The sequence below is a fragment of the Pseudopipra pipra genome, chromosome 3 (genome assembly GCF_036250125.1).
Source record: "Pseudopipra pipra isolate bDixPip1 chromosome 3, bDixPip1.hap1, whole genome shotgun sequence".
In the NCBI taxonomy this organism is placed as follows: Eukaryota; Metazoa; Chordata; class Aves; order Passeriformes; family Pipridae; genus Pseudopipra; species Pseudopipra pipra.
This window is the reverse complement of record NC_087551.1, coordinates 87,095,168-87,119,435: the sequence shown is the minus strand read 5'-3', so window position 1 is coordinate 87,119,435 and position 24,268 is coordinate 87,095,168. Positions and strand designations below refer to the sequence as shown.

The 24,268-nt window shown below is 36.7% G+C and overlaps 1 protein-coding gene across 7 annotated transcripts in view; it reads left to right on the top strand.

Moving 5' to 3' along the window:
• COL19A1 (collagen type XIX alpha 1 chain) overlaps nt 1-24,268 on the top strand; it is a 189,124-nt gene that overhangs the window by 74,005 nt on the left and 90,851 nt on the right. For all 7 annotated transcript variants that reach the window (XM_064650213.1, XM_064650211.1, XM_064650212.1 and 4 more), the window contains 3 exons: nt 15,317-15,370; nt 23,273-23,326; nt 24,017-24,052. In XM_064650213.1, the coding sequence (XP_064506283.1) occupies nt 15,317-15,370; nt 23,273-23,326; nt 24,017-24,052 (144 nt within the window). The remainder of the gene's footprint in view (nt 1-15,316; nt 15,371-23,272; nt 23,327-24,016; nt 24,053-24,268) is intronic.

The following is a 24,268-nucleotide window of genomic DNA, read 5'->3' as shown; positions in this document are numbered from 1 at the left end:
GTATCAATCAAGAATCAATTAGTATCTATTATGCATTCCTGAGCTGTCTCTTTCAAATTTAAGAATATCAGCTTACTTAGTATCTCATGCTATGAAGACTGTGCTATATTTGATCATCCTTACTAGCTGCCTCTGGATCTTACTGTGTTCTGTTGCAGTGTTTAAAGATGGAAGAGACAAGAACTTTGTTTCATTCTCTGTGCCTTTGTAATGTCTCCCCTCAGAGACTTTTCTGTCCTCTCTTTAGCCTTGAGTGTGGCCTAAAGATCTCACTCTTGATCATTTTGAACTGCCCATTACCAGTCATTGCATTTAGGAAGCTGTGTTTTTGTTCACAGGTGTTATGGCTACATAGGGCACGTAAGGATATTACAATCTTCATAACTTTATGTATAACTACACTGAACTTTATTTGTCCTTTTGCCATGTCATTTCACCTCATCATGCCTGTATTGAGTTTGTCACAGTTCATCCTCATCTGTTTTATCCTGTATAATTTGGTATCTTCACCAGATTGTTGTGTACTTCAAAGTGGTTTTCACTGGGGGTTGAATGTAAAGACTTCACATCTTGCTGAGAACAAGATTGATGGAAAAATTGACTTTTTCAATACCTTTATGCTGGTGTGAACTCTCAAGCTCTTTCTGCCTTGGATTAGAAATGTAATATTTGACAGGTGCAAAGTTTTTTTGGCATTAGAAAGGTATCTGCATCTTAATCTCTGAAAATGGCCTTTTGCACGTATTGAGTACAATTGTTCAAATGCTTCTTGAGACTGACAAGAGTCCAAGAAGTGTTTGGACAACACTCTCAGGCACATGGTGTGATTCTTGGGGCTGTCCTGTGCAGGGCCAGGAGCTGGACTTTGATGATCCTTGTGGGTCCCTCCCAACTCAGAATATTCTGTGATTCTGTAATTTACTTCAGACAGCAAAGCTCTTCAAATTCCACAAGTTGCTCCCACAATGTAGGAAGCTTCTTGCATAGGGGGCCCAGATGTGGAGCTCTGGGAAAGAAAGCACACACAGTGCTCTGTAGAAATACCCAGGCTGGTTCTGAACAAGCTCTCTGGGGTGTCAGAAGCATTACAGTTTCCTTAGCAGGCACTCTGTTGAGATGTAAGGCTTAATAGAGTAAACAGAGTGACAAGTCGTTTGGATGTACTGCTTCCAGTAACAGTTACTTCTGTGCCACATGGGATATTTCTGTGAAGACATATCCAGACTGGATATCATTACAGCTATAGGTGCCTAGAATGTATGTACTAGTTTGGAAACAGCTAAGGCTGTAAGTCTTTTGATTCATAATTTTAATAAATGGTAATTAATTTAAAATTAATGTAGAAATTTGTATATGTATGAAACTGTGCATATTTAGCAGCTGAGGAGAAATGTCCATTGGCAGTTGCAGAGAGCACAGCATCATCCTCTCTCTTAGTAGACATATTGAGGTCTCCATTACCATTTACAGCTCTGAGGGTTGTTGACCAGTAGGGTCAACACTGGGGCTTGGGTGAGGGCACCTGTGTACAGTAGAGAGGGTAGAGATGGGCATGGACCTGGAGTGGCCTACTTGTGGAAAACTGGAAAAGTGGGTGGCATACGTGTGTGTATTTTTGATAGAGATGGAAGAGACTGAGATTATTCTGAAGCCAGAGTGGGGTACATCAGTACTAAGGTGGGAATAAAGCTAAGATTTCTAGTGCCCTAGTTCTTCCATTTGACTGCACTGCGTCCAGGAGACATTTGGTCTGGATGTCATGTGTAAGTAGAAAATCTTACTCCTTTTCAGACTCAAAAGTAGAACACAAAATTGCTGTTTTCCTTGCTTTTTGTCAGCTAGGCTAGTGAATTCTTTTGATTCTGTGATGAGTGGAGGGTGTCCTGTGCTTAACCTGTGCTTTTGGCTCAACTAAGGAGAGGGGTCATCATCTACTGCGGGAACCTAATCTTTTAGCTCAAGTGATAAAGTTTATTGCTATGAATTACTCTATCTTCTGACTCCACAGATCAACTTTGGTGAAAGGCCTTATTCTTTATGACATATTATTTTTGTTGTTCGCTATTTATTAATCTGAACAGACTTAATTTAAAAAAGATGATTGCTGAGTCAAGAGATAAGAAATGCCAGAATATAAATAATTTACAAACTAAATGTGACCTCAACTGGATTAGAGAGAAGCCTGGAAATAGCCCATCATATGTGTTCCCACAAGATAGTGTCAGAGAAATAGGTCTGACTGAAGTTTAACATTCAGTCATTTTTATTCAAACTTATTTTCTTATTACTGCTTCTGTATTTAGTTTTTTATCTACTTGGTATTTTGTTACATATTCTGGATTATCTGTTCTTTCTTTCTTCCTTTTTCCTGGGTCATAAATTACCTTTCCTTTTGAACAGACGTCCACCCATATGCATATTTGTCCATTCTACCTGCTTATTTTATTTTTCAAGAGCTGTTTAGATGTCACCAATACCTTTAAATAATATGTTAAAGAAAGAGTTGCCTTTAACTGGAAGTGCTGTGAGAAGCAATGTAAGTACAGTGTACCATAACACAAGTACTTCAGCTCCTTACAGATCTTCTGGAAAACATCAGGTAGTAGTATTGTTCTGGTCTTACAGTTAGCCAGAACTAAAAATTAAAGTAGTTTCATATGGCTATAATTCTCTCTTTTTTTTCTTTTTTTCCTGGCAATAAATAGGTGAGATATTTTTTCTCGATCCTAGATCTGGTGATAGGTTTAACTTTGGGTGTATTTCCCCAATTTCCAGTTGAAAGCGTACATTTACACTATTAAACCTGTATGTTTGCATACGTATTTATGTGTACACTAGAATAAGTCATCCCCTTATAAGAAATATAGTACGATCATACAAATATTTAGTAACATACCAAGTAATAGATTTCTAAATTCAATCCCTTCTGACTTAATTCTTTCAATTTACTGCAGTGCAGTTTTTAAAGGAAAGTTTTCTTTACCAAGAACTTTAAGCCAGAAAGGAGGCTCTGGAGGAAGAATGCATTGCAGCAGTAGAGACTAATCACAACTGAGGCCTTGCTGGCAGCTGCAGTGTGTTACTTTATAATACTGAGCTGAATAGACCTCCTGATATGTGAATTTTTTTTCTTTCAAATAGGAGGCAGTTTTTGGGAGTTGATGAGTGAAAATACACTGTAAGACAGAACTGGCAGGACTCCATAGCAAGGAGACCATCAGTACACTGCAGCTGTAACTATCAGTGAGATTATGTTGTATGCACTGTTGCAAAGGATTATTCTTTATGAAAAAGAGTGTATTGACAGTGTCTAATGAGAAGAAGCAATAGAATAATGAGCTGCAATATTCGAAAACATCGTTTAGCATAAATTGCATATATGCTTACACAGCCTTGTAGTTCTTATAGTTTAGTTTCAAATTGTGAGACCTTTTTAAAAATTCTTTTAAGTAATATTTCTAAAATAAGCATGAATGCAAGGAAGTAAATTTGCAGATGAAATCACAGAATCATGGAATTGTTTGAGTTGGAAGGAAACCTAAAGCTTTAGTTTCAATCCTCCTACCACGAGCAGGGACATCTTCCACCAGATCAGATTTCTCAAAGCCACATCCAACCTGGCCTTGAACACTTTCAGGAATGGGGCATCCACAACTTCTCTGGGCAACCTCTTTCAGTGCCTTGCTACCTGAATAGAAAAAAAAAATTTCTTTCTTTCACGTAGTCTAAATCTATCCTCTTTTGTATATGGGCTCTTGCAATTCTGAGAGTTGTTTGCAATGAGGAAAAGGATCAGAATTCATTAACAGAGTTTGATGAAAGAAGAAACAACATAATGGCTACTCACATTGCTCACTGTAGAAGAGGAGATGACCAAACTGTGTTCATTAACATTCTAAAATTAGAACTCAGTGTGTGCATGTGAGCAGGGAAGGCTTACCACAGCCTGCAAAGACAGATGTGGATGTTACTACTGAACAGTCAGCAATATACATCTTTAAGTATATTTAAGTCTCCAAAGCACTTATTTTTTTTTCTCCACTTAGCAGTAGTTGATTTGTTAAGGTAATACTGTCAGTGATAAAAACAGTCTTTCTTTCCAATCTCATCCTTTCCAGTGCTTCTTCCTATCCTCATTGCCCCTGTGCATTGCTGTTGCAACTGTTTGTGCAATTCCTAGTAAAATAAATAAGTTGGGGGAATGTTTAGACCAAAAAAAAACACCTCTATTTACTGGGTTTATGTCCCAGGACATTCTGTTTCTCCAGACTAGTGTCTGGCTATTCTTCAGCAAGCAATGTATTTCAGAAGAATAGGCATATTTTAGTGACAAGAAGGTGCTGCAGTCCTATACAGATGACTTTTGGGGTTGGAGAAGAATAGCATCAGAGAATCACAGAATATGCTGAGCTGGAAGGGACCTACAAGGGTTGAGTCCAACTCCTGACCCTGCACATGAATCATGAATATGTGGTTCATCCCCATGAATCACACCATGTGTCTGAGAGTATCATCCAAACACTTCTTGAACTCTGTCTGGCTTGGTGCTGTGACTGCTTCCCTAGGGAGGCTGTTCCAGCACCCGACCACCCTCTAGATGAAGAACCTTTTCTTAATATCTAACCTAAACCTCCCCTGACACAACTTCAGGCCATTCCCTTGGGTTCTCTCACTAGCCACCACAGAGAAGAAATCAGTGTCTGCCCCCTTCTTCCCCTCACAGGTAAATTGTAGACTGCAATGATTCCTTTTGGATGAAGCTAAACTAAAAGGTGTACTCTGGGAACAAACCTGAGGTACTACAGTTGCTAATTGCTCTTGAGTTCGTGGAGCCAGACTAAAGCTATTTCAGTGTAGGTTTAGAATAGCTCCAACAAAATAAATACAGTGTTAATATCTAGTATTCTCCACCATTTTTTCCATAAATCCTCTGCTCTTGTGCCACACTGTATGCTCATGAAGACATACCTAGAAAATACTTTGGAGAAGACCTGACATAACATGGCATGTTAAGTCAAGGATATTAAGGCCGTTATAAAAGATCTGCACAAAAGTTCGAGAATGTATATGCTAATGTAGCTAACCCAATCAGCAGCTCTGTGATGCTCCTTTCTACAGTATGCTCATTCATCATCTTTGTATATTGTCAAATTTTAGTTTAAGAAACCAAAGAAGCTAGCTTAGAAGAGCAGCTAATTTGCAACAGACGTTCAGAGTTTCTGTGACAGTAGGTGAAGACTGAGTTGTCTTAGATGTCTATAGGGAGCATATCATTGATCCTCCTGGTATGGCGAGGCCAGTACATCCTGTGCACAGATAAAGAAAAATGCTTTGCCCTGGTACCCTTTCAAGTTTTATGTGCTTACTGAAGGCTAGGATTAAGTTAAACTTCCTTCTGCTGTCAGTAGCTGGCCAGTTCAGATTTCCCAGAATGACCTTTCTAAAGATACTTCCTCCCCTTCAGTAGGCTGCAGATCATTCTCTCGCCTATTTATTCTAGGCCCATTGATTTTTCACACTTCACTGCACAGTGGTCCAGCTAGAACAGAAATATAATTGTTCCTATGGACAGTACCCTATGGGCTAATTTAATGGACATTTGCGAGGAGAGTGGGAGCTGTTGATTGTGATCTTCTCTAAAAGAGAGAAAACTTCCTGCATTAAATCTCTAATTATAAATTTTTATGCAAAAGGCAGCAATTTCCTACTTTTTTATCAGTGTTTTGAACTAACTTTAGTGAAGTCTGACTGAGCAAGATGTGCATATTTTGAACACAGATCAAGCCTCCTCCTCAGATAAATATCCATCAGAAGACTGAACATATCATACCTTTAGACTGTACCAGGGTCCACGAGAGCTTTATTGAAACACCAGTTTCCTGGTCTAAAGAATGCATTTCTATGATCTTATTAAACTACTTACTGTAGTCTGAGAAAATAGAGAGAACTGATACTGCTGTCTGTGGGCCTTACAAACATGGTTAATAGTCACAGCTACATAAATACTATTATTTTTGTTGTCATGTGACAGAAATAAAGCTAGAGGTGCAGCCTTTGCAGAAAAGACATAGCAGTCCATCAGCTTGTGCAAACACTTGACATTGCTTTAACCATCTGCAGAACATCTTTTAGAGTATAAATAACAATAGCAATACCCTGCCAAAACCATGAAAACATGGGTGTCTAAAAAATAGTATGTTCTGTGAAAGCAACACTATTTGTCAACTGCTGACAAGAAGAGATTGGCTTTAGGTTTCCTTAGGAGACAAGCCTTGAAAAGAAACTAGTTTATGCCTCCTACGGAAAAATCTTCATTCAACACTAACACTAACCCACTATAAACAGAAACCTCCCCACTAAAAGGCAGATAGAATTTTAAACAATTGTAGCTGAAAGTCAAACCCGTTTCTAGTATTTGTTTAAGAAATGGAAAAATAATGTGCTCATTAAGTGAGACAGTTTTTTTCTTTTAAGGTTTTAAACTATCGATAGATAAACAAGATAGTTCAGTTTAAAATTACTGTGGAGTTCAGTGAGGAAAACTTAAAGCCAAATTCAGCTATTAGTTTTGTTCATGAATGATGTAAGAACAAAATTCTGTAAAAGCTCGGGTATTTGAGCAAGTGAGAACATGTATTATGATTACCTTGTATGAGGCACGGTACAAAGACAGAGTGGACCATTTATTTGATCCCAAAGGTATTATAATTAAATTGTAAGCATTTAGACAAAAGATGGATACCTACAGAACAACCAGACTTGGTTGGTTAATTAAAAAATAAATAATATGACAATTGATGCTTCACCTATTGCACAGATTTTGCATTCATCACACTAGAGAAGAATTGGGCTGAAGGGAATGGTTATTGAATGGGGATAAATGGAATTGTCCTCATGTAAGCCTTGCAGTGCTAACTTGTACGTGGAGTTTTGCACTTAGATGTCCCTATATTTAAGTGTGTGCATGAGAACCAGCAAAGCAGAAGATAAATAATGAAGAGAGTTTTAGCAATGACATTCCTGATAGGTGGGTGAGAGCAGGTTGAGGGAGTATTTGTGAAAATAGCATGATCAAGCCTGCATGAAAGTAGGAGCTCTGTAGATGAAAAGGGTTTAGTCTGTGGTCTGGATGTGGTTTGTATCTGAGAGGCTTCTTCAAGATTATTCCTGGTTTTGCTGACCAACAGAGTCAGTGTTTTTTCAGTGTCAAAAAGAGGAAGCTTTCTCAAGTTAAAAGTGTTGAAAGAAACATTTAAACCTAGTTCAAACTTAGATTAGATATGAGGTACTGGAAAGTTAAGACACACACTTGGCCAGGAGTCAAGTCTGGATGTAACTGATGACTCATAGAAATGATTGTTGATTTTCTATTTCAGATGAGATTAGCCAGAGACACTGTAGAAAGAGAGGAAACCTGGACCATGAATGTACCCTGTATAGCCTCTTCATGGAAAGTTGCATGTCCGAGTTGTCTGACTGGATTCATGAGCATTTATACTTTGGAAAGCCTTTTCCTTTTGGCTTATGAGGAAAGGTATAGCACAATAAATGATATGCAGTACACCAATTTTTAAACTAGTATGATATTCTGTCAGTAGAATGTATTGCAGAACTCAGCCAGATGTAGTGATTAAACAATAGGATATCCATTACTACTTACATGTGGTTTTTTTCAAGTTTTTAAAATATATTCTGTTTCTTTATGTAGATTTAAATTCTTGAAATAAACATCATACTGATTTTTTGGGGGGAAGCTTTGAGTTATTTTAGAAGGCTGTTTACACTCACTAAAGCCTCAGCACAGAAATATTACATGGAGAATACCATGAAAAAGTTTAGTGACTTTTCCTTATAAACACATTTATTTGACCGATGATACTTTCTGAAGAGAGCATCAATGTATTCAAGTGGATGTTAAGAATACATATTATCTAGAAGACTGAAACTCTGCTTTCAGATAGCTCATGCTTTAGATTGTACAATTTTTCTTACCTTTATGAATAAAACTTTAATCTTGGGTTAAGAATTTTTCTTTCAAGTTAGGTCTGGGAATATATGCTCAAATAATTTCCATAAAGAGTGGAGTTTTGGTTGTTGATTTTGTTAGTATTGTTCTCCTTGACATTGAAATGTTTAAAGGAAAAGAAAAAAAACCTGAAATGGTCATGACAGGATGAGCCATAACAGGATAGCATACAAAATTAAGTTTGCAAAACATAGCATCTAAATTTCACATGGCAGAAAGAAAAGCCAGTGTGAGCATCATAAGCATGATTACTTTCAGTTGGGAGATTTATTATTGAAAAACAAACTATTAGATTGTGATTAGTCTTGAACACAGTTAGGTAAGTTAGATTTAGCCAAAACCTCAGTATTTTTTCTTCTTGTGGTGGCTAATGTCTATGACCCAAAAGAATGAAGTTGTGTTTTATATTTCTTTTGACCTAAGAAGTCTCTTAGATTAAATAGTAGTCCGTGTATCTTATTTTTTCTACTTATCACAGAATAACTTAATCGCTTTTAGTATTTGTTTCATTAATGGTCTTTAATAGCTCTAGGCAGCACTAGGAAATGTTGGGCAGTCATTTAGATTTCCACAGGATAGGGTTACATTGAAGATAAGAACCAAGGTGAGATTCAGAGGTCTGTAAGGAACACCTTAAGAGATCATAGCATTGTTCCCTTGTGTTTTCAGTAAGGCATTGGTGATAGCCTTGCTGTGACATTTTCTACGTGTGAAAGAATAGAATTTGAGGTTTCTTAAGGTTTAGTTCTCAAGTATATCATAGTTCTATAGGCTATGTAAGAAAAGTTTTCAATAAGGCAATAACTGAGGACACTATTGCCCATCAGGGTGCCATGGAATTAGTAGACTTGTTTAGAAATCGTTGTTTGTGGGTGTTGCAATGTGAAAGTTGAGCTTTCATGAAGAATGTAAAAGCCTGCCTAAGCTACTTGAATGAATGTGGATACATTTGTGGTCAAAAGGATTTTTGGGAGGTGGGGGATGAAGTTTGGGTTAAAAAGGCAGAGAAGTACTGTAACAATCTAAGATTACAGTCTAAAGAGGTTGCTAGCTCTTCAGAATATGTTTATTGGTCCCCTGCTTTTTCATCTGTGTTATTTGGCTTAATTTTTATTTTGCTGTTCTTTGTCTTTGAACTGGTACTGTTCAATCACTGTGCTTGGCAATAATGGCATGAGAACAGAGCAAACATCTCAGTCATTTTGTTATTCTGTATGTTGTTGGCATTTGTATTAATGCTTGTCTGTCTTTCAATACCTTCATGAAAAAAAGAATTTATTTATTAAATGAGAGAATTTTGACTCCTTGAGACATGTGCCTCCTGCAAAAACTGTAATCATTACTTACCAAGAACATGATCCTAAGACAAGCTAAACCTATTTTGACCTGTGACTTCGAGACATTTTTCAAGAGAGGGCAATCATAACAGAACTAAGGAACAGTCTAGAGAAAATGTTATCATAGAAAAGTGTTCAGGGTTATATCTGTCTCTCCCTAATGAAGACATGCATACAATGAAGTATCATCAAATCTGTTTAGAGCATTCTCAAGCAAAATCTACAATTAAGGCAAATTGACTGTAATCTTAGATTGTTACAGTACTTCTCTGCCTTTTTAACCCAAACTTCATCCCCCACCTCCCAAAAATCCTTTTGACCACAAATGAAGCCCATTATTTTTAGTATCATTATGGAAAACTTGATGTCCTATTTATAATCTCCTTTCCCATATTTGAGATCCATCAGCATGTCCTACGTTCATTCTTTACTCCTAACTTTTTGCAACCTTTCTATCATTCTGATTTGGAGAAGAGCGGATACTTAAAGTTGACAAAAGTCCATGAAAAAGATAATACCCTAAACTAGATGTTGTTTCTCGCTGTTCTCGTAAGTGGTGAGTAATCCAGAATAACTGGTTTTTTTTCGACTTGTGTTTGGCAATGGAGAATGGAGTTTAGCCTTTTAAAAACAACTTTTGTGTTACAGATTCCCATGCATCATATGATCTATGATGGTCCCCAAATACTTTTCTGCAACAGTGCTGCATGGGTTATTCTCATTGTTAGTGCATTGGATTTCTCCATTTGGAGAGCACTACACTGAAACTTTTATTGGACTTGGTTTTTTCATTTGGTTTGGGGCTTGGTTTTTTGGGGGGTTTTTTTGTTTGTTTGTTTGGGGTTTTTTAATTGTTGTTTTTATTGATCAAAATAATTTTGCATTTTAAGGTTTTTCTACAAAGAATGAAAATGAATGGATGCCTTATTCCTGCTGACAGGAGGCAGTTCATCAGTGCAGCTTTGGAGCCTCAGGCTGGCGTAGCTTCAGATTGTTCTGTGCCTAAGGTTTTGGCCTCAGCTGAGGTGGTAGTTTGCCTTTATATCACCTCTCTGGTTAGAAATGCTTAGAGCTTTCTTAGAAATGTGACTAAGCAGTAATTAGCTATCATGAACATCTTCAGTATTGCTCAGTCTGTGTAAGCAAAGCAGGCAGGAAAGACACGTTATCCACTATGTTCAGGCATAACATTTGTTTAGGGCTCTTTCATAAGACGGCAACTGCGCAGTTTGGAATTAGAAGGTCTTTGGTCTTTGTTTCTTGGTAAGTGTATCTACTGAGCCCTCTGAATTCCTGATCCCTATGAAGCTTTTTGATCATCAGATTTCTTGTTGTGTCTGAGTATCCTAAATAGGTGGGTTTGGGAAGACACAGGCTTCATGGTGGCATCCTTCCAAATCATCACTGTTGATTTTAGTTTACTAGAAATAGAAGTGTATTTCTGCAATGTATTATGCTGTCTTTCTCTGACCCTGCTTAGGAAATACTCTTATGTTACAACCTACTTGGAAATGAGCTTCTCGCATCCCTGTTGCATCCCTCTTATGTTTCCTTGCATAGTTCCTCCTAGTCTGAACTGAAATAAAGTCATTAGTCTTCCTTGCTTTCCACTCCTTTTAAATGTACAGTGTCTCAGCAGTCTTGAGGTGCTTCACCTTGTGTATTGCCACTTTCCTAGAATCATAGAATCATAGACTCATAGAATCATAGAAAAGATTAGGTTGGAAAAGACCTCCAAGATCATCAAGTCCAACCCCTCGATCCAACTCCAATTACTATATCATGGCACTAAGGGCCACGTCCAATCTCTTTTTAAAAACCTCCAGGGATGGTGAATCCACCACCTCTCTGGGTAGGCCGTTCCAATGCCTGATAACCCTCTCTGTAAAGAATTTCTTCCTAACATCTAACCTAAACCTCCCCTGGCAGAGCTTGAGCCCATGTCCCCTTGTCCTATTGTTGGTTGCCTGGGAGAAGAGACCAACCCCCGCCTGGCTACAACCTCCCTTCAGGTAGTTGAAGAGAGTGATGAGGTCACCTCTAAGCCTTCTCTTCTTCAGACTAAACAACCCCAGCTCCCTCAGTCTCTCCTCATAGGACTTGTGTTCAAGTCCCTTCACCAGCCTCGTTGCTCTTCTCTGGACTCGCTCCAGCACCTCAATATCCTTCCTGAACTGAGGGGCCCAGAACTGAACACAATACTCAAGGTGTGGCCTCACCAATGCAGAGTACAGGGGAAGGATCGCTTCCCTGCTCCTGATGGCCACACTGTTCCTGATGCAGGCCAGGATGCCATTGGCCTTCTTGGCCACCTGGGCACACTGCTGGCTCATGTTCAGAGTGTACTATCTCACATTCCGCAGAAGGTTTAAAGGTCAGGCAATAAGAATATTATTGAGGTCTAGCTCTTCATAATACCAGCTCTCCAGACTATCAGCAAAATTAGAAAAAAATGTAGGGTTTGTTTGGGTTTTTTTTAACTGGAGATGGGGATTTTTTAATTTCCTAGCTTACTCAAGAAAAAACAATGAGCATTACTAAAAGCTGAGATCAGTTTAAAAGTTATGGAGAAATGGTCATGAGAAAATAAAATTCACGTAGAGCATTCCAGTGAGACAGAGCTGTAGCATAACACAGAAAAGTATTTAAAAAAAAATAAGTCATAACTAGTCTTAAACATATGTAGGTGAAATCATGGAGTTTCAGAGGTTAAAAATTACAAGGTAATTACACTACTGAGTTAGTGATACTGTATAGCATGCATACTTTGGAAAGTAATTCAGCTAGTGTTAACAATGACACTCCAATTCTTCAAACAAATTATAACAGGAATTCCTGATTTGTATCATTAACAGGGCAGCGTTGCAGAAAAAGCTTTACCTTTTTAGGTCAATTTTTAGGTATGAATGTATTTTATTTCCAAATAAATTACTTCGCCTTTATAATTAGGGGGGAACAGTGTGCAAGGAAAATGAGGCAACCTTAAAGTGGATGAGTGGATTGGAGGCTGGTACTGTCATCTTGCAGAGGCCGTGCAGGAACCCCTGGCTCTAATTAAAGAATGCTACCACTGAATTCAGTGTATCTACTATTACACACAGCAGACTGAATCCCTCCCAGCCGTTATTTTGGAGCAACCCCATCGGCTTGTTCCGTCAGGGTAATGGAATGCAGAATTCACCCAAAGAAATACAAATAATTCTGTGTTACGTTGGGTTAGTTTTGGTTAACTAATAAACAAGGCTTGACACTTTCAGAGTTTTGTCACCCTGTTTATGCAATAAATAGTCTTTAATTGTGTCATCTGAATAAAGCATAAGCAGGCATGAACATTAGATATAAAATGGCATTAAAGCATTTTTCTCTCTTTTTTGTTAATCTATGAGGTAAGCCACAATGTTGATTATTAACAGCCTCCTCTACACTGCAGAGTGGCTTCAGCAACTCTGCAAATTGGCTAGATTTGAAGCTGTTAATTATGCAGTATAGTGTGCTCCATAAAGACAAAAATGAGCATGACTTGGCTCAGTTCTCCTGAGAATAAATTGTAAAAATTGGACCTCTCTTTGGTTTGAATTCTGTCTTCACAGAGAACACGGACATTCCATACAACAGGCTTGGCAAGGACAAATCATGTAATCCATTAAAAAATCAGAATATGTTCATAGTAAAATCACATACTGGCCGAAAGCCAGGGACTCTGCAGAGGTCCAAGGCTCATAAACAGGGGGTGCTTTTTATCATTTTGTCAAAGAAATTGGTAAACATCTTAAATCCAAATATCTTGGAAATCATAAGGAAGGGGTTTTTTTCTTCCCTGCATTCACCAGCCACACTTGTATGTGTCTAGAACTACCTGATGGCATTTTGAGGTTACCATCTGCCTGCTGTAGAAGACAAAGGCACATTCTCCAACACACACTGCTCCTCTAACATCAAGGCACCTGATAAGTGAGGGTGAGGGGATGGTTTTCTTTTGGCTTAGGCTCTCTGTTTAGCTTTTTATGTAAATGTAGATGTTGCATAACAAAATATGACATGGTACTTTTACCTTAGGCGTCCAGCTATACATCAGGGAATTTATAGAATGCTACTACTACTGAAGCAAATCTGTACAAATTTGTATCGTTTTCTCTTAAAGTGTGAAAGCAGATACACAAGCCATAGAAGAAAAAACAGCTCCATAAATAGCAATGATTTTTTAAATCTTCTAGAAATATATTCTCATAAGATATTATGTCAAATATATGAATGCATCTTTATAGCTGTTGCAAGATTGTAGCAGTGTAACTGATACTAGTTGAAATATCATGAAAGCAGTATTAAATGTTCAGTATGTCACAGTGATGAAAAGTAAAATGTCATTTTTGCAGTTTGTTCTAAAAGTTTAAGTGAGCTAAAAAAGAATAGTACCCTTGGGACTTCAACTGGTTTTTTTTAAACTGACAGTGAAAGTGCCCTAATCCATAGAACAAAGAGGACTTTTTAGTTTAAACATAGTAAAATAATAAGTGTTAAATTCCTATCACTGTTTGGTGTCATTTAAATTTCTGCAATAAATGCACAAATTTATCTGGTGGGTTTTTCTGGGGGAGTTTTGACAAACAAGAAAGGGAATACTTGAAGAAAAACCTTAACAGTATGATTCAGGCTAATGTGTAGCATTAAGTTTGTTATCAACAAGATGTATTAAAATGGAAACACTGAACCAGCAAAGCCATCTTTTGAGTGGGATTATTAAATTCACGGTTAGTCGCTGCTAATTTGTTAGTAGTCTTCAGTTGTTTGACAAAGCCCATACAAACTCATTTTGCAAAACCGATTATTAGATGAAATGCCCTCTGTCATTGCCACTGGAGGAATTGCTCTGAATCAGGGCTGTGTCACAAATGGAGTTAGCTGAATGATCTCAGTTCAATGCCATTTACCTAACAGAATTATGAAGATGATGCTGATGTAATGAATAGATTCTGCTCAGACAAATGTAGTCCCCTGGAGATAATGGAAATTCAGTGCAGGGCTGTTTGTTTCTTTGGTTTATATGAAGAGCTTGGACTCTAATGAAGTCAGTCCTTGCACTTCTATCAGAATTATAGAATCCTGTTACTTTATGATTAGTTACTGTTATTTGACAAAGTTCAGTTGAGTGAAAGAGATGCGATTATAGAACTGCTTAAGCTTGTTGGTTCTTGAAGACATTTTCTCTTAAATTATGCTTCTTTAGCAGGTGTATTTTGTTCACTGTGATGAAATATGTGTTAGCTAGAATAGCATAGTAGTTAGAATTAATACAGAACTGAATTCTGTCATGTATCCTACGAGAATAATCTGTTTTGTAGTCAGTATTTCATGAGCAAACACATTAACCAGCTATAGTCTATTCTGGAGGATCCTTCCCATCATTTTTTAAATTTTGATTAATAATGTTGGTAATTTTCATGCTTGTGAGAAAATTTTCAGAACAAAAGTTGTTTACATTTTTCAAAGTCAAAGACAAATGATAATATTGAGGACATGTTTTTTATCAGATACTTAAAACAAGAATTTTTTATTAAAAAAGAGTCTCAGAGTTAAAAAAATAATGTAATATTAATATTAAGATTTTCAAAAATAAAACTGTTCCCTGTTTTTATGTTCTGTTTCATCACCATGTTCTTGCAATACAGCAAGAATCAAGAATGTTTTTCTGTCGTGAATCTTTATGGGTGTTCAATAACACTTTGAAGTAGAGAAAACTGTAGCTATCAGAGTGTTAGACATTTTTCAGAGGCATTTATTTAAAAAGAATTTCTGTTGGAATTTAAGAAATAATTTTGCCTATGCATCCAGCAATGCATATATAGCACTACGTGTAGAACAGAAAAAAAGGGTAAAATATTTTTCCTGTTAAAAAGCATCATGAATTAGTATTTGTCTTGTGTATATATAATAAAATAACTATTCATTCTTTTAGGGTGAAAAAGGAGATAAAGGAGAACCAGGACCAGAAGGCATGCATGGAACAGAGGTAAATCGCATGATAATGAAACAGTCAAGTTACAAACTTTTGGGTGGACAGTTAAGCAATGTAATTCAGAATTTATGTAAGGAGAGGGATTTAGAAATTATGTACCTGGAGATTTAACATCCACAAGATAATAGGGAAAGAAGAAGAGATACATTCGTGTGAGATAGCAGTTCTTAGGGCTTAATGTTGGACAGGAGAGCTGTGGGCAAGGATCTGGTATATTCCATTATATTTCTGCTGAGGGCTCAGGAAATAAACTGAAACAAGTGTGGGGATTAAAGCAATATAATATAAATGAGAATCATTACTGGTTAGATAATGTGTTGGAAAAGAGGGTACTTTGGGAGGCAGGGTAAAGCTAGACCTGTAACTTTGCTTTCTGTAAAGGAAAATAGACAAGCTGTTAGCTGTTCATGGGTGAGAGCCTTGAGTCACTCACTGTGGCTTGTGTCTTGTGTGCTAGAGTCAAAATTTCACTTTAAATTTTCACTGCCACATTTTGCTGCCTACTTAGTTAGCTGGACTGGTCCATATTTAAGTTAAAGCCTGAGTCTGTGTTTAAAAATACTGGATAATCCTGATCACTGAGTTCACACTCAAGCTTGAACATGAGCTTACATGAGCTTAGATATGCCCACTAGGAAACCTTACTTATGCCTATTTTATTTTTAATTTTTCATTTATTTTTGTATATATGAAACCAAGATGAGAGGCCAGAAAATCAGATTTTTTTTTTCAATACAATACTAAAATGGTCAATTAGCATGATTTCAAAAGAAGATTTTTTTAAAAACATAACAATAAAGTCAAGCAAGCTGGGTTTTTTTATCCCCTCTTCCCCTCCAGTCTCCCTCTTGACCTTCCTGGAGGTCACCCTGGCTTTAAGTTTCAATGAAGGATACTGTTTGCTCTCCAGTTGCAAACCATTGCAATTGAAGGCAGAGAGCATCTTACAGATGGGGAATGACTCACAGTAGGATTAGAATCCAGACACAGGATTTGGAAAAATTATTCAGCAGTACCTTTTAAAGCAACTTTAGCAAAAGCGTGAAAGGGTCAGCATCTGACACAAAAATACTACAGCAGTCTAGCCAGGTCTACTGAAAATGCAGTAAAACAGACTACGTAATTATGAAATTTTACATCACCTGGCTTTTAATTCACACTGTAATCATAAAAATATTTTTCCTATTTTTGCTTTATTATAATGTAATGCTAGATAAATTGGTCTATTTTTAAGTAATAGTGTATGTCTTTCATATGAAAATGTATACTATGTACTAAGCTGAAACTACATTTAGATATTCAAAGTGATGTTCTCTTGTAGCCTGCCTGTCTGTAAAGGTGAACCATATACTTCTGTCATGCATACATATATGCTGACAGCATGGAAAAAACACATCTGTGTTTCTTTCCATAGCCCTGGTGACATTTCTGTGTTGGTCTTACATGATCTCCTTTACTACATGGGATCTTATTCCATCAACCTTTTAGAAAGAGTAAGGTATACTAAGTATCTGATGAACTCCAGGACATATTTAACATAGTGGCACTGTGAAAGTGAAAAATACTGAACATTTATAATTTTAAATATTTATTGAATTATTGCAATGTGTCAAGAAACAGTACGTTATCATTGTGGGAACTGTCGTTAAAACAGTTTGGAAGTAAAATTGCACAAGGCAATATAACATTGTATTTGAATCCACACATAATTCCTTTTTAACAACACTTACATAAAATGTTTTGGATTCAGTTATCACTGTGCATGGAGATGCCAGTCATTAAATTTAAAGGACTGTGCATCATTCACTCTTTGTTGCTATCAATGTGTCTCTAACTCATTCTGTATATAGAAATGTAACATCTGATATTTCTGAAATAATCAAGTTAATCTACTTCCATTGGTTTAATCTTCAGTGATGTATAAAGAAAACCTGAAAACACTTAAAAGTCTGCTGGCAGCTGTTGTCTCTTCCTGGGGAGTGAGGATTTCCATCCTCACAAGTGAAGAACTTTAAGATGATGACAGAACATTTTATCTTGCACAAATGGTAGAAACATATTTGAATGTATTTTTACCAAAATCAGGAAAGTAGGTGTCACAGACAGTTTTGCTTGCTGTTGCTACTCATGTTTTCCTAGCTGTACAGAAAGTTCTTTCTAGAATGAAGTAGCATGGCAGAGGGAAGCCAGACCTCATTTGGAGACTAGGCTTTTTGTAATGATGATTCTATACCTAGAAAGTTTTAATTCCCTTATCCCTCACTGGTCGTGCTAACTGGGTCAGTCTCACTGAGAGTCAGGTTTTGCGGCAGGAACTGTGAATATATTTAACTGTTCTGCACATCTCCCAGTTCATCACGCCAGGAATCTGAGCCAAAATTTATAGTGCCGTGTCCCAGTCTGGGACATCATTCAAAATCCATCTGACAACATGAGTGCTTACTGTAAATACTACTAATGTGGTTGCCATTGTTTTTGGTTTCTTAAGGAGTAGTCATAAATAACATATTACTAATATATTCCTCCTGTGCTACATGTTCACATTATACCTGTAAGCAGGTATTTGCCTGTATAGGATGAACAGCCAGTTTAAGCAGTATGTCTCATTTATCCCTTGAGACTATTTTAGCCACTTGACATTACACTCAGGTGACACATTGCTGCCACTAAAATCCTGTAATTTTTTTATATGTTGCTTCCCTCCACCACTCTTTCAGATATCTTTTCTTACATTTGGATGTGAGACTTGCCTGCTTTTGTAATTGAGGAGTTATGAATTCTTTGGTCTAGCTGACAAGATGGTGATAAGTCAAAGGTTGGACTCGATGGTCTTGGAGTTCTTTTCCAACCCTAATGATTCTGTGATTCTGTAATAATGCTGTCATTTGTATCACTGTTGCAAGTGGAGCCTCATAGAGACACTGTCTGAAAGAAACTCTGATAAATACATTCATATCCCATGTGGAATAAGGACAAATTTGCAATATAAATATCCATGAAACTATATATGGAGTAAGATCTATGTTATATTCATATTCTTGGCAGTTGAACTGAAATGAAAAGAAAATCCTTATTGCTGAAACTTTTAGATGCTTTTTTGAGTCGTAATTTTCTTCATCAGTGGTGCTGGTAGGAATGAATAACATGGGATACTGCCAATTACTATTTGCTGACATAAATTCAGTCCTTCAGCAAAAGTAAAAGAAAACATCAAGTTTTATCATGCATGTGTCATGCATAGATAGAGGAAGATTAGTGTCTTTCTTGTAAATTGGAAAAAAAAATAGCCACAACCAAAAAAACCAAAGCTGAAATTAAAATCTAGTATATACATTAAACCAAGTGTTTAACTAGTTATTTTTATTTCTTCTGCTGGAGAAGGTAATACCATAAGTGACTTTTCTAAAATTTTCCTACATAAAATGTTCTTATTCCTTATGAACCTGATGTCAAAGGATGGATCTCTAAAGTTCAGTAAGCAATGAAGAAAATCCCAGGTTTTCAATCAAAGATGGTAAACATATCAGACCTTTTTATTTTTATACATGCAGGAAAAGGTAAACAGAAGTATGAACATTTTTAAAGGGATACAGTGTCTTGATATGATAGTAACAGTTATTTACCTTCACACCCTCAAGGCCTGTCTGTGTAATCTTGAACTCTTTTAGCATTAGCATTGCAAGGAAACACATGGATAGGAAGGGAAGAATCCTATTGCTTGAAAGGATGAAGTTGGTAATGATATTTGTTCTTTCTAGAGTCTGAGAATTCTGTTAGGAACTAAAGTATAAGGAGATAGCAGACATTGCTCAGGGGACAGTAAATTCTAGTAGTGTACCAATTTGAAGTTTTTGAATTACATTAATGAGAAAAGAGCAATGACAATGTTTTAAAGTACATGAAAGATAAACTGAAAAAGTTTTGAGCTTTGAAAACACTTTGCTAAATTAGAAAAGTTATCCCAACTTATACAACTTGGTGTTGTACAGCTGACTCTGAAGCTGTGGTTAGTGTAGAATTCTATTTTATCTTTAGATTTTAAGGCTACCCTGTGAAGAAAATGTAGTTCTGTTCTTAGTCGTTAGAGTATTTCCAAGTTCCACTACTCAGTAAACTGATTTGATCTATAACAATGTATAAACATCATTGTTTAGGGTGTTGGATTGTGTACTGTATTTCCAGTACATTAGATAATATGTATTGTTCTAGGAGATTTTAACCTGATGTGAAATTGAACCAGATTACTCTTAATGCAGGCTAGTGAATTGTAAACAACAAATTATGTTTTCCCCAACAGATATCTTTTAGAGTGAAAAATCAGTTCTCCTAAAAATATTATGGCAATCTTACAGCATGTTCCATTGTCACATGTGTGCAGCATGGCATATGCTGTACAAATAGACGGAGTTCCAGTGGGCAACACTTGACTCATGTGGAACTGCTGAAGTCCTCTGGTTGAGGTCCAGCTGATTTTTGCATTTTTTTCACTGAGAAGAATGCCTGATGTCAGCTGATGGTACATTTTACCTGTTTTATCTATTTTTCCTTCATTCCTTGAGAAGTAATACCATTGTCATCGCCTCCAAAAAAACTGCCTCTAGTTTAATCTTTCCCCCACTGGACCCAATATTTCTGACTTCATATCCTTATTGATATTTGCAATATAATTGTGTTACAGTTACCTGTCTTATTTTATTTATATATAGAACATTTTTCACTTCTGCTATTTCCGGTGTTGTTATCTTGTTAGCTTTGAATCGACCTTATACGTATATATTCTAATGTTCACTTTGCATTTTGGCATCCATAGAGGAACCATAGTGTAACTTTATTGTGACCGATAAAATGACCAGGCTGGAGTCCTTACAGAGGAGAAAACATAGCAGCTGAAGACTGTTCATCAACTCAAAAATCCATATTATTATATTGGTCCCAAAAAGGTAGAATTAGATTGGTATAGAATTCAGTAGCTTATTTACTCTCTGTTAATGAGAGCTGCTGGAATTTTTAGGCAGTTCTTGAATTCCTGGCAAATCTGATAAGAGACTCAGACTGATAGAAACTTGTTAGTTTTCAAAACTGACCTTGTTCTTGTAAAATATTGCAGAAAACAAGCTTTTCTAATTTAAGCTTTTATCTAAAATCATCCAAATTATATCTGTTTAGATAACCACATTCATTTTACTGAAGCATTCTGTTCTGGTGTCTGCCAAAGACAAGATACCATACTGTACTGCGCTAGAAGGGGCTACACATTTGACTTAGCACAGGAATTTTTATGACATTTTGGAGAGTGAGCAGCAGCTAAACCTCTCAGCACCTTCAAAAGGGTCACTCTAAGGAAGAATAGGCATAGTGCAGTCCCAGATGTGTTTTTTTCAAGCATTCAGTATGTCTGGAATTTATTAAGATTATAATATTTTTAAATGTATATGTAATGTGTAGGAGAACCAGAAATACTTCTAATGGGATAGCATTCTAAGCAAATTTTTTTTTCTGATACTACTTTTCTTTCTTGGGGTTTTAAACTGCAAATAAAAGCTAATTCAAGTATTTTAGAATAAATACATTATATATAAATCTTCCTGGGTCCTTAAAAATCCACCTTCAAACACTGCAAGGCTTGTTGTCAAACATGTAGTTTCCCCTTGTTCTTTTTATTTGAGGTCAGTTTCTGTGGTCATCATCTCTGCAGTAGCTGTCAGACTACATACCTCACCGAGGTGCTCTGCAGGAACACTACTAAAAGCTTTAAGCACAGCAATTAGGAAAAATGAGGTGCATAGTTTGACGGTGCATGGCTCAGGCTCAGTATCTTTCATTTGCAGTTGCCTTTTCTATTCAGTAGAGACACACAGATATATATCACCGCCTGTGAGTTGCAGATTTTTTTAGTGATATCTTTTCTCTTCTGTAAACATACAGCCTGAGAACTAATTCTTAAACTCATGCATATTGTTCCACTGCTGATTTGCTAGTATCGATTTTGAATCAAATCCATACAGTTTGCATACCTGAAAAATCCCTAAAATGGCTTTTAGAATATGGAGTGGCTGTGTTTTATGCAGTCTTTGAGAAGGAGGTGGAAAGTAAAATGTAGTAAATGGAGACAATATTAAGGCTATGTCATAAATATGCAGATTGTAAAAAGAAAGCAATTTTTTGGCTTGGTTTTTGAATCCATCTGCCTATCACATTTTTTAAGTTCAAACATTAAAACTACTTCTGATTTAACTATTACGTATTTGGCAAGCTTAATAAAGGACAAATCAAAGCTAAATCAGGGGTATTTACAACAACCACAAATTTAATCCAAAGTGGGTACTTAAATGCTCATATAGTTCTAAATGATGTTCCTTCCAGATGGTGAATTAATGTAATTTTAGCAGGAAGTGAAGTTGCACAAATACGCAGTATTTAGAACACTCACTGATTTAATGTTTCTGTACCCACCAAGGCACAGATGTTAGTTACCATTTTTGTGCCAGTTGTCTCTATCTTTCCAATAATTGCAAACTGAGGAAGAGAGTTTGCAAGGACAAAAAGGGAGCCAAGAACAACTTTAGTTTGTAAACCGTAATTCAGATGTAGATTAATCTTTTCTATCCTTGTCCTATTTAACCTCCAGAATAATAATGATGGTGGCCTAGTTGTGTGGTATCTCATTATGATTCTGTCCTGTATTGCCTACATTGTTGCCATTTCATTTCTAAGTGAAATCTTTGAACTTGTACATGGTCTCCTGTCCCTTGCTGCTAAAGCAGTGATCAGAGGGAAGACACAAGCAAAGCTCTTGGCTTACACAAAAATGAGTTCCTGGTAGGTTTGTCCAGCACGAGAATTAAGTTCAATTGTTGCTGCAGAATGGGTTGAAATTGCTGGGCATATTACAAAACCCCTTGCTTTTCCATTTTTTTTTTTTTTTTACTTCAAGAAGACCACAAAGATTATGTGCTGGGTGCTAAAGATTTTTTTTTTTTTTTGGAGTGCTTCTGGTGAGAACTTGTTAGCAGAAGAGCTGTATAATAGATATTGTAGGGGGTAGATTCAGAATAGGGATAAATAGGAAATACTTTACAATAAAAATGGTGAAAACTGGAACAGTTTGCTCAGAGAGGTTGTAGATGCCACATCCCTGGAAATGTTCAAGGTTGGGTTGGATGGGGGTCTGAGCAACCTGATCCAGTTGACGATGTCCCTGTTGGTTATAGGGGAGGTTGGACTAGGTGACCTTTAAGTGTCTCTTCCAACCCAAACCGCTCTGCCCCTGCAAGTGTGAAGTTGCTGCATGTGTAATGTGTAAGGCTAGGCAATAGTATTTGCTTCTCCAGCTGAAGGCAGAAGTAAGGAAGGAAGTATGAAAGAATCAATTATTTCTCTAATTGCCTTTTCAAACACTGATGAAGATGAGAGTGTTGGAAGATATGCAGCAGCTCTGAGCTGTACCTTCCTGTAGCTCACCAGCTCAGCATTGCTACTTGAAACATGGACTCTGCAGTTCTCTGTCCATCTCTACCTCTTTCCCAATTTTAGAGATGTTTAAGTGAATGTACTAGTACTGTCTAGTATTCTGTTTTATCTTTGTTGGCCATGCAAGACACAGACCTACTGGGACTTCAAAGGAACTTTGCACTTCTACTTGCTACTTGCCATAATGGGGCACAATAAAGTAGACTGATTTTATACGTTTAATTATGTGTTGAAGACACATGTGGTCTTCGATAGATATCTGTCTGTTCACAAAATAATGAAAATAAAGGATTTTGAGATAGTGCTAATAATGGGATAGAATTTTAAGGCTTAACAGTTTAGTATATAGTAATTCAAAGCACTATAGGATTTAGTCCAACATTTTTCACAGATGACAACAAATAAGTATTTCTTTTCTTTGCCCAGGGACTAAAAGGTGACCCAGGTAGACCTGGTGCAGCTGGTCCAAAAGGAGAAAAGGTATTTTTTTAATCTATTAAGTTGTATGTATATGTGAGTATGCCTGACATTCTTCAGTTGTGAACACATTGCCATAACTATGTGTGACAAACACCCACTGCTGCCATTTGTGTAATTTAAGGATTGAAGAATATCAATACAGGCTGACTAAATGCAGAAGACAAGTATTCTTTATCACAACAAATTTTAAAAGGAGTTCTGAGCAGGAGACTGAATTTGATTCTGAATTACTCTGTGGATGTTCTTGTTTGCTCCCATGAACTAAACCTGACGGTCTCAAATGTGATTCGTACCTCAGCAACCTAATTCTGTGAATGTTTTACACAGTCAGATGTCTTTAAATATGTGAGCTGTCACACTGACTTCAGCAGCCACCTTGTGCATGTAAGCTGCAGCTTGTAACTTAACATATGCAAATGTGTTTTGAAGGATTGCTTTTTTTTTTTTATAGCTGTGAGTCATTTATGCAGAGGCTTGTCATTTTTTTTCCCTTTAACCTGTGGCAAACTGTGTATATGTCTGCCATTACTGGAAAAGAATATCCTTTTACTCACACATTTTCATAATGAACATGTTCGATGATTATACTGAAATTACTTCTGCAGTGGTGCATATTCTCTAAAATGACTAGAGGTCAAATATATTTAACTAAAGAGATTGCTGATTTATTTACTCTCCTGTTTTAACTAGGGAGATGCAGGACCTCCAGGACCAGCTGCCTTGAGTGTGAGTACATGTAAAACAAAAACAAACAAAAGAAAATCCCTAAAAAATGCTGCACATTTTTCACTTATTTGCAGTGTAAATACTTTCCCTAATAAACATAAGAGCCAAGTCCCTCTCTTTAGAGTGCCTCAGCATTTTCTATATGGCTTGTGAAAGGAATTCTGTAAATATGAAAAAAAGCACATTTAAAACATCGTTTCCCACCAAATGCTAACA